General features: G+C 37.6%; 1 protein-coding gene across 7 annotated transcripts in view; it reads left to right on the top strand.

Moving 5' to 3' along the window:
• LOC131434255 (teneurin-m) overlaps positions 1–12,120 on the top strand; it is a 335,106-nt gene that overhangs the window by 79,859 nt on the left and 243,127 nt on the right. For 2 of the 7 annotated variants that reach the window (XM_058600919.1, XM_058600920.1), the window contains one exon: positions 9,022–9,198. The exons of 4 other annotated variants lie outside the window; for them this stretch is intronic. Coding sequence is in view for 1 of the 3 variants with exons in the window: in XM_058600917.1 (XP_058456900.1) it covers positions 9,370–9,373 (4 nt within the window). In the remaining 2 variants the exon portion in view is untranslated. One more of the 7 variants, XM_058600917.1, reaches the window with a different exon arrangement.

The raw sequence follows: 12,120 nt of genomic DNA, 5'->3' as shown, positions 1-12,120 counted from the left end.
TTGTTGTTTTTTCTTGCACCGCAAGATTCGGTCACCGGAATGTGCGGTTCTACGGGATCATAATGGAAAAGTTTTACACTGGTATAATAAATGGCATCAGTTGAAATTTGCTAAAATTTGGTCCACACAAACTATTTACTTCAATCGGCAGTATGAATAGATTTATTGTTGCGAAAGTATTAGATCTATAATGCACATCCGATGGTAATCTCGAAACTATTCCAATTAAGTCTCCCAATTTTAGGCATAATAATCAAAAGAAAACCCCCCGAAGCGGCCTAAATGGATTTGTTAAACCGAAAATGTATCCCATTAGTGCGTTTGTTCCCCTCTCCGCAGGCAAGATGCAATTGAGCAGAGTACGTGGGGAAAGGGCGTTCGGAGGAATCGTGTGGGAGAACACTATACGATTTGCCATTCTTCCAGACAAAATGAGTGCTATTAATTTCGTACTGCGTGTTGGCTGCTGGAGAACTTGACGAAAGACGACACGTTTCCCGTTTTTGTCTTCGTAAATAAATCATAAGCGTAGCACGGGGTCGATACCCGTTGGGTCGGTGTTCTAATAAACACCGTACATTTGATTTCTAAATTAAAGCCTGCTTAGCGATTTTCGCCTAAACCCCCCCATCTGGCCCTACCACAAACACGTCTCTGCACTGTGCTAGACAGACAGACAGACCCGAAAAACAATTTACTTGATTGAGAGAATTGATTATTGCAGATAATGGAATCGCATACAACGGAGATGCGAGTGGTAAACATTTGTCAAAATATTGCTGTCACTGCCTATTCACCGACGCTGATGCCAAACTATAAAGGTATACAGACCGTTGTTTGGAGGAAGCCAGTGTTATTTGCTCTGCTGATTGCGCCAAGCTCGCGGAGCAGTTCCTGGTCCAAGAGAAAGATCTCGATAAGCAAAGGTCCCCTCATTCATATATATATTTATTTACAGCATGTATGTCAGTCGTCGTTTCGCTGAATGGATACACTCTCTGCCAGTGGCAGCTTGAATACTGATGGATAGAGCCAGATAAAATAATTCAATTAAAGACTGACTGGCTACCCTTTGCCTTCCTTCTATAAGCCGAAGCTATGCGAAAGGGATCGACAAAGTCAAGTACCTCAAGTTATGCAAAAAGCCATGACAATTCCCCGGCAATCGAGCACGATTTATCTACGCGCTGGGTTCCGCCGCAGTGGTTGGCATCAGCAGCAGAGACGATGGAAAATCCACTACAATAGGAGATGAAAAATATTTCAACGATTTTTCCATATATGCACCTTTTCTACGTCCAACCCTGACCCTGTATCTCCGACGAACGCCCCAAAAGGAAAGCAGTTTCTTTCTAACGTTGTGTCGTATGCAAACATAGCAGATTCCGACCGACATCGCAGCAGCAAATCGACTTCTTCGGGCATCAGGGAAACTACACTAACGAGGACACTTACAGTCACATCCAAGCAGGCGAGCGAGCGAGTCCCGTCGATGCGGGGGGTAGGATAGATAAATATATTTGTTTACCCCAAAGAGACGATATTACATTATACTTCTTCTTTTCTTCGGCTGATTGGCTTGGGTTGGAACGAGATAGCACAGCACAGTACTGGAGCAGACAGGAACGATCGGAATGCACAATGCCAAAGCTTTGACTTGAAGGTTCGAGAATTCAAATATTATATTTAAATTCTGAAGTCGTCGCTATCAAGATGCAACAATACGGAAAGCAACTGTCAAAACATGTGCAACCAGCAGCACCGGAAATGGAACCGAATTCCAGCAGCTGAAAACACACACACACGCGGAGTGCGTTTCAGTGCCGGTTCGTGACGATACCCGTCAATTATGAGTGCGGTGCGTGTTTTCCTGCGGGAAAGCATCATTTCGGTGTCGGTTTAAGGACCCCTCGGGGTAACAGCCCGAGCAGGGCTATTCTTTCCATGTGACAGCAAGCACGAAACGAAAACAATGGTTCATGCATGGTGAAGGAAAACAGTTGGCGACCGGAGATCGTAGTACCGAGTCTTCGGGATTAAAATTTAATGACGCGATTGTACTTTGCTGCTCCGCCTCAGGTCGACATGCTGTATAAACTAGTTGTCTAACGAATTGTTGAGTGTTTCGTTTGTTTCGTCATCTTTGTTTCTAAACGTTGAGGTTTACGAAATATATGCTATCGAACCGATGCACAGAATCAATAAAAACGTGAACACAAATCAGTAGCTGCCAAACCGTTCTTTTAATGCATATAGTTGCTTTTAAGAAATTATTTACAAATATAAACCGCGTAATTTGATTCTATCCCTAATTGTTCATGGCCTACTTTGACAAAAAATATAACCATAACTTTTTTTTCTGAAGAGATAGAATTTTTTTTTCTTCTACAAAGTTTTAGAATTAATGAAAATAATTTACTTTGTCAAATATACTAAAAGTCTAGATATACAAAGCGTTTTTATGGCAACCCCCTTAAAATCAGTTTTTTATTTATAACTTGTTTCAAGTTATTTTTTTATGCATACATTGTTTGGAATAATTGTATAATATACAAAATCCCATAATTTCGTAGAAGGTTCTGCATAGGTTTATTCTTTTCTGGAAAAGTTATACATCATTTTAGCTGTTTTTACCTAGGAAACCTTGTACCGAAGCGAAATATGCAACTTAATGCAATAAACTTTTACAATACTTATAGGAAAATATATTCCTAATCCAATTTATTTTCCAATGAGAATATCCTGAGTACTATTCGTGTGACTCATTTTCACTATGGCCATGCTGAAACCATGAATGGTTAAAAAAAGGAGGGCGTCACGCGTCTGCTATTTCTGTAACTCACTTTTGCAGTCTGCGTCGAGATGGGCAATTCGCTCCTGAGTTATTCCAGTGAATCACATCTTTAAAGTGAGCTGATAGCTCACAGCTCTTTTTAAAAGAACCGCAGCTCACCAGTTCACAGCACTGGTAAGCAGGGATGCCAAAGATTAATCTGTGTTTCAGTGATTTTCAACCTTTTGCACAGATTTAAAAACTGACACAGATTTTCACAGATTTCTGAAAATGGTCACAGATTTACACAGATTCTGAAATCGATCAAAGATTTTTAAAATTGATCACAGTTTAGCATAAAAAATTACAGAGCGGTAGAAAATAGTGAGACCTTTTTTTTGCTATTATGGAAACGGGGAAACTAGCACAGATTTTGCACAGACAGGTTTTTGGCTTGATTACAGATTTTCGAAAAAATGACCTGGCATCCCTGCTGGCAAGGTGAAAACAAGCTACGAGCTGAACGGATCTTCGGCTCTTGAAGAGCGAGTTATAAATGAGAAGAAATGTGTGCATGAGCTTTTGTTCGTTCTTTCAAAAGTGTATTTATCTTCCTTAAACAGATTGAATGAGCAATTGTCTCACTCAGTAGGCTAAGGTACATTCAGGGATGCCACTTTTGCAGAAATTTTCAAATGTGACATAATAATACTTCGCAGACAAGTTAGTTCGCATAGCATTGTTCTTTGTGCATCAATGATTTCGATCATGCATATGAGAGCAAAACGGAGTAAGAAAAATGGCGCTCGAAATAAACTTTCAGTTCAATCTTAATGAGCTGATACATTGAATCGATTTCCTTTAGTGAGCTGATCGGTTCGGAGCTGAGCTGCTTCGCACATTTCTAAGTGAGCGTCGCACGATCAACATATCGTCTTAAAAAACGTGTTGCTTCGCGATAACTCAATTTATTTACACGTTTAAAAATAAAATCTCTTCGTAAAGGTGTGTACTTTTACAATACTTTTTCATATTTTGTTTGGAAAACATTTTTCCATTTTTTTAATATGTGTTGAACTTTTGATAATTTTTCGGATTTTCAATATTTAAAACACACTTTGAAAAGGCCTAAAAAATTTGCATCGAGTTCCACTTAGATTTTTTTCTAATATTGTTAATTGTCAAAATGCAAAGAAAAAAAAATTACCACCATGAGCTTGTTTATGCGTATTTATGCGCACTTTGTTGTGGATACTTAGGTAGATTCTACGTAGATAAAACCAAAAAAACTATTTTTAAAATAAAGTGAATATATCTCAAAAAATATTTTTTTACATTTTCATATCTTCAACAAAAATAATTCAAATGTTTTTTTCTTCAAAATGAGAAAGAAAAAAAAATTATGAAAATTAAATATTTTTATTTAAAATTGGTGCTACTCCCCTCACAAAAATTAAGGTACCACTTTCAAAAGAAGCGTAATATAATCTTGTAAAGCTTCTTCGAAGACACGTTAGCTCTTAAAATCAGTGAAAGTCAGTACAGACTTTTGACCGTCTTTTTCCAGTTTTGGACCACTGTGCGATGGTTACAGTGTCTTGACAGGCAGGAAAACAATACAAACCGTAATCTGTGTATAATTAGCTGACCCGTCGAATTTCGTCTCGTCCAAAAAATTATTTGTTCGAATTCGGATTTCGACACACATTCGTTTTAGCAAAAAAAAGAAATATCACAAAAAATAATGTGAAAATGTGAAATACTTCTGTTAAGCAAAAATTTGCCTAATGCACAAATTGTACATACAAAGCATTCTGAAGAATCCATTTTTAAGGAGTTAAGGACGCAACAGAACAATCTTTGAAACAGTTCCTTGTTCAGCTTTCTCAGAACTTATTCTGTATATTCAAGTTACCACGAAGAGATGACGCCTAAATTTTAATTTTATACATTCTTCACAGTATATGAAATATAAAATGGCAGTCTCAATCCATTATGGTAATAATCTTGAACATTTATATCTAGTTGCCACTTATTATGTGCGCTTAGTGTAAGCTTAATCATTAGAAAGCAAAATGCAAGCAAAATCTCTTAGCTCTTAATACTTCTACAGCACAATTTTTTCATCGTTTCATTCAAAAATTTTCCGATTTGTTAAACTCACGCCCTCGATATCCAATATTATTCATCTGACTCCATTACACACAATCCATCAACTGGTAATCAATATCAGAACTTTTTCTTCTACCTACAATGGTATTTCTAGAACAGTCGTATGCATTCCGCAATTAAGTCATTTTGCAAGCAATAATTTTAATACCCAGTTGAGCACATGTCTCGAAATGAAGAATTATATGGATAACGTATGCATATGAAATCTCCACACAAAACAACTCGTAGCGCGGTCAACAATTTTTTCAACGATCAAGTATTCTTTCCTTCGACGACCAAACACTTATGCAACTCGTTATGCGTCAAACACCTATCGATGATCTAGCAAGCATAGGCGACTTTTTCAACGGAAAATTCCATTTTCCATACAAAACAATGTTATGGATTTTTCCACATTTCCAGCAAGTTTTTCTAATTTTTTTGATGTACGAACCCAGTGCTCAAACAAAAAAGAATCATAAATCCGTCTATCCGTTCTTACGTGATGCGATTACAAAGAATGATCTCTACATTTTTATATAAATAGATAAATTGTTTGAACATCTTAGAACATTCACTTGTTTCGAAAAAAAAAATTTCTACCGTTTCAATTAGAATACAATTTGAAATCAATTAAACTCTATTACATTACTACTACACTCTGATCTCTAGGATTATTTTCTTTATGATAGAATGGAGATGGTAGAAAGATTTTGTTTATAACTTTGACATTTCGACATTTCGACAGAGGCTTTACATGAATCGTACTCAGAAGGCCTTTTTCCATTGACCTGATTCGCCTAAATCCAATAAGGAGTGTATCGAAAAGTAGTTAGCAACATTGGTTATTGAATAAAAAAGCGAAAAAAAAACATATTTGACATTAGTTTTCAGTTTTTTTTATTTTTTTTTATGCATTTCACTGATTATATTGAAGACAATCCTAGTTTCTGTGAAACGTTCGCACTTTGGACTTGACATTCTTCATTAAATTCTGCACAGTTACTTTTGTGACTTTCCTGGTGGCAGCTGTCCAGTTTTTTTTAACCTCCTGCATGTCTTGGGACTCTGTACCTTCCTTCCGAAAGTGCCGCTTGACAATTGCCCAATACCTTTCAATTGGCCGAAGATCCGGGCAGTTCGGTGGGTTGATATCCTTTTCCACGAATTGTACATTATTTTTTGACAACCACTGTAGAACGGAGTTGGCGTAGTGGGCTGAAGCCAAATTCGGCCAGAAGAGAGGAGGAGCCTTATGCTTTCTGTACAGTGGCAGTATTCTCTTCTTCAAACATTCTTCCTCGTACACCTTGGCGTTAATTGTGCCCTTCGTGAAGAAAATCGACGACCGCAAACCACAGGTACAAATTGCTTGCCAGACCAACACCTTCTGCCCAAACTTTTCCATCGCCACCGTGGTGTCAGCATCGTCCAGGTCCTGGTACACCGATCTCGTATAATATTCCGGTCCGGACAGCGCTCGAGAGTCTTCCTTGGCGTAGGTTTCGTCGTCGATCAGGATGCATCCGTCTTTATTCTGTAGAATCCGGTTATACAGTTTTTGCGCTCTTGTTTTGGCCTGAACTTGCTGTACCAGGGACTTTTTCGCATCAAATGGATTAAAACATAAATAAAAAATTTTCTATTTCTACCGGGCCGCACGAGTTTTTAATTACAAACTTTCCAATTTGCTACCCTACCACCAGAACAATTAACATCATTGCACTGAAATATTTCGTATGCAATTTTTTATTCGTTTATTAAATATGGATTTTCGAGGATATGCGTTTTCTATTGCGGATTTTTCTAGGCGAGTTTTTTTTAATGTTTCAAGCCACATAATGGAAACTTCAGTGTGTAAATACTACTGAGAGAATGGTATTGCGCAGATCCGAGTGGAAGAAACTAGTTATATCGCCTGAAAACTTCTTGAGAAGAGTAAATAATTGTGCTCTACAAATGTATTTGTGTGTTAATTCATCAACAAAACACATGTAAATTAACATATTCTGGTCTATTTTTTTTTGTTTTGACTTCTGGTCTACTGTTATATTATCAATATTCCAACTAATTATATTTTGGACCAAATAATTATCAAATTAACTTTGCTTGTGATGCTAAATCATTTCGAGAACATTTCGGACATATTGAGTAGCAAAAAAATAACAATCAGTCGTCACCAGTAGATTTTTGCGATTGTTTGGAAAACTATCAACAAAGAACAACATTGCATGATTATATTTGGTCATATCTAGAATCATAGAAAATTTTTATCTAACTTAGATTGAATATGTAGTGCAATACAGATAGGTCGGATAGAAAGAATTAAATCGGCTTACGTAATTTTTTTGCGTATAATTCGGAAAAATGACTTTCGACGAAATTATTCTGACTTGACTCTAACGTTTCATTATAATAATAATTGCTATTAAGATTTATGATCGTCTCGCGGGAGATCTGAGATAAGAACTTGTGAGCATGTTCCACTTCAACTCTCGCGTATTTTTTTTTTTTGTGATAACGACATATAAACCACCTATCTATATACACTTTGAAGAGAAATTACGAAAGACTTGTCACTCACTGAGATTAAATAAAAATAGTAAACGTTAGAAGAAAGTTTTCTCTTTCATCGGGTGTTGAAAATAATTCTCTATTTTTCGTAGCCCGCCGGCAATTTCATTCAAAAGTGGATTTTGAAAAAAAACAATTAATCCAAAAGACATGAACAAGCTGCGCATGTATTGTACGGTGGTAATCAAAACCCAGAATGGAACAGGAATCCCAGATTATGTTGTAATGATCTAAGATCATTAAAGACTTGTATACTAAGTCAAGTATTGTAAATAGTAAAATTGGGCCATGGATCCATTCTTCGTCGACAATTTCTTCCAAAAACACAAATGCACCTAGATATGCATTGTATTCACTAGATATTTTCAACAATCAATTTCACGAACGCAAGAAACCGATTGGATATAGGTATGTCCTCATCTGAAATACCCCATCAACTATTAGACAACAATTAGAAACCAATTACACTTGGACCGAGCCCGAAACCTTAATCTACCGAAAAGACAGAGCTCAACTCAATTAACTGCAGAATAGCTTTCAGCTTACCATCCAAATGACAGCCATTCCTGCTTGACAGCAGCAACGTAAAAGTAGCAGAAGCTTCACTTTTCTTATCGCCATCCAGCACTATAAACTAACCTCACTTTATTTGGTTTTATGATACGATATTGCGGTATTTAGAGTCAACCGTTCGAAACCCCTTCGCGCGACCCACCGAGCCTTCCACGTTAGTCTAGGCCTGAGATAGCCAACGTATGTACCGTACGTACATCCATACGCTCAATGTCAATTCCGAATGAGGACATACCCAAAGCCGGATCAGGAATAAAAAGTACAGCTTCCAAGAGAAGCCGACTGTCGAACTGAAAACATTTTTCACTTCGGGTCTCGGCCCCGACGGCTGTCACTTGGCGCTGTGTTGGCCCTGACTATGTCCGTCGATGGTAGGTCGACATCGCTGGAAGAAGCCAAAACAATGAGAACTTTATCGGAAGAAGGTCGTCGTCTATGAGTGCCCCACCTCCGGACCCGTCGAACTGCAGCGCGCATTTCCTGTGAAGACAATAGACAATATTGGCCAGCATCGTCGTAGTTGGAATTGTTGTTATCGCAGCCCAGTCGAGAGTACCCGGAACGACGCTCTAACTGACTGCTTCCTTCTATGTACGTTCGAACCGAACGAAGAAAATTTAATTCATTTATTGTGTATTGCTGTGGGTATGCTTTTCTTTTTACGTTCCATTTCTATTCTGTCCAAGATCGACTCGCTTTGGTTCGGTCGGTTGATAAATATACTCGGCACTGGAGGTTTGTTTGTTTTCGTTTCTCTGCAGAACGACACATCTTCCGGACGGGCAAACCTGAAGACTATTTCGTTGAGTTTCTAGAAAATAAGATTACTATCAGTTATTGATTATTTTACGGTTTATTTACTCTTGCTTGGCAAGATCCAAATGATTTCAGTACGTGGGAAATGTCATTACTAACAACTTTTTTTCTTCTATCTCTTTTCCCTCTTTCAGGTTTGTACCAACTATCAAAGCAAGCACTGATAATTGAACTAGAAGAGTGAGAACGCGTGTGTATGTGTTTGATTTGTAGTAGCGTAATATAAATGGTTGAAAATAACAGTAGTGTGCGTTAGTTAACCCGGATTACAGGAAGCACTCATTCTCTTACACATCATCTAGGATCTAACGGTGAGAGTGGTGGTGGGATTACACTGCACCATTCTCCCACTCATTCACAAAATCCTTATGAGCTTATCTGACATATTATCTAGCGTTTTGCAAGAAAATAAGTGAGCAGTGCTCCGTTTTCGATTCGACAGGAAAACGTAAACAAACAATATCAGTAGTAATGCTCCCAATATGGGTGAGTGCATCTTTCAAAAACTTCTTCCTGTTGTTAAAAACATAACTCATTTTCTTCTACACATAAGTCTTTGTCTTGTGCCTCGCGCTGCTTCCCATTCCTCACTTTGTCTACGTGTTTTGTGTATGTCTTTGACTATTCTACATGTTTGTGTCTTTGTCTCTGTGTCTTCTGTGTTGTCCAAGTAAAAAAAACGCCTGCTTCGCTTGCTATACCCCCTTTTTGCCAGCGTTCTCTGTTCATTATTCAAAACCCGGCCAAACAAAACAATAACTCAGTACGCCGGTAGGGATAAAAACATGCAGAAGGCACTATCAGATATGCCTAAGTAGCGCACCTACCCATCCTCACCGAAGCCTACTTCGCAAACCGGTTGAACCCAGGCCGAATAGATGTGCGGGCTCGGCACGAATCGGATCATGATAATGGTTGAAGCAAAAAATAACATAAAATAAAACCGTGTAGTACCGATGCCCATGGCTCTGTGAAAGTTGTGCCAAGATCTTGGATGAGCTCGCGCAAGAAAAGGTCATCTCACAGGTAATCTACGCGCGACCGACGAAATGAGTGGTGTGTGTATGTGCCGTGGTCCTATTGTTAAACAACTAACAGACGGACCGATGAGTAATAGGTTTGTGCTAGAAATTCAGAAAAAAAGGATGGAAAACATTGCGAGTAAAAGGCTTGCTAGACAAGAATTAACCTATTGACACTGGGCCAGAGAAGGAGACTCTTAAACTGAAAGGAACATCGTTACCGACGTTTCTATTCCTATTGAGTTCAACGAAATTTTCAACGGTAATTGATTGCCGAATCGTTTAGCGTCCAAGGAATTGAATGGAATTTTAACCAATTGAAAATGCACGATTCACTGTGTTGCTTATGGAGCAAATGCACCTCAATATAAAGCAAGTGCATTTGATTCAACTGAATAAAACTAATAATGTTGCATACATTAAATTCTAAAAACAGATGATAAAATTGAATTCGCAAACATCAACAACCATGTGCACTAAGTGGAACACAAGTACAACATACCAGTTTCTATAGAAAATAATGCTATAGAAGTGCATGAGCACAATCTTCCTGCAGCAAAATTGGAAGATAGAATCGTGATTAAAGAATCTGGTAGTGTTCTAAAGTTGACATTTGAAACAATTTCTGTACCAATTGTATAACACTGTGGATTCGAATCTAAACCTAATGACCGAAGCAAGTTCTACGGTTTAGTGAAGCAAACTTATTTGCTAATAATACTGTTCCATCCAGTTTTGACCCGTTCTTTCGTCGGGAAGGAGTCATATTTGATGATAAACTAACATTAAAGTCTCACATTATTACCATATTCAAAAGGATCTCTTGAAAGATTTTTCGTCGATAAGTGGTCAAATTCGTCTGTATATATAAATCATCTCACCACACATTGACATCCGGTTTATCTATTCAGTTCCTGATATCAGTGATCAGTAAAAATAAACATACTTAAATGTTGCAAGCTAATCAGAAATACGTTATCGCAACATAATTTGTTACTTGAGTCCATGCTTACAACACAATGATAATAATTTAATTTTTCATTTTGTTGGGGAAAAAGAAATCCATTATTTTTCCAGTAGATGGTTGGTAGATTTCTACCGATGAAACCTTGGCCAAACGGTATAAAATCTACTCATTCCTAAAACGGATGGTGACTGAAGATGAAAATTGAGTTTAATACGATATACGATAATATTTTGCAATCGTGGTCGAAACGCGGCGAAGCAACTTAAAAAATGGTCAAATCAACACTAACACGCTGCATTTGCAACAACTGTCGTATTCCATCAGGACAACGCCAGGCCACATAACATACATCCATCAGAAATGTGAAAATCAATTTCTTTAGAGATTCTCGCATATGGGAACCGAAACTTCTAGCAGAGAAATATGCTAAAACTGCACATAAAATCGTTACAAATCATAAAACAAAACTATGCATATTAGACCTATATCGAATAGTTTGAAATACGCCAAATGTAGCCTTGAAGTTCCCATTCACGTTAGCTCCAATTTTCAACAGAATGCATTGAAACTCTGTGAAGCATAGATTTTACTGCTCAACAGCGGTGTTCATTCGCAAAATCAGAAATGTTATTTGTACGATCGGGTAAGGAAAGAAAATTATTTGCGTCAGTTCAATACTGGTAATGCATCTGACCTAAAAATTCCTAAATTGACTGCCATTAGAAGAAAATGATTTGGGCGATCTACCTATTAATAAATTGTGTTCGTTAGAAAATGAACTGGCAGGCGTTCCTATGTTTTGATTATTTACATTAGAATAATTAAGAGGTAGTTGTCTACCTGTTACCAAAGCGTAACTGTCATTAGAAGAATATGATGACGAGGTCGATCTACCTGTCAATAAATTGTTTTCGTTAGAAGACGAATTGGAAGGCATACCAGTTTTTTGTTTTAAATTCGAAGAAATAAGTGCCTTAGAAGAATTAGGCGTGGCATTTGTAACGGTTTTTTTGATTTTCAGGTATGTTCTGTAAATTTAAGGTCGTTGATTTGACTTGTCGTCTAAGTGAACGAGCGTTTAAAATTTTTTCCCTGACAGGACATTTCAAATAATTGGATTTATGATTTCCATCGCAATTTGAACATGAACATTGATCAGTGGTTTCATTCATTGGACAAACGTCTTTCGAATGAGATTTACCACAATTCAAACACCGTATATCCATATGACAATTTTTGGTTCC

This window comes from Malaya genurostris, chromosome 3 (assembly GCF_030247185.1).
Source record: "Malaya genurostris strain Urasoe2022 chromosome 3, Malgen_1.1, whole genome shotgun sequence".
Taxonomy (NCBI): Eukaryota; Metazoa; Arthropoda; class Insecta; order Diptera; family Culicidae; genus Malaya; species Malaya genurostris.
Note: the sequence above shows the minus strand (reverse complement) of the source record. Positions and strands in the feature narration are given on the sequence as shown.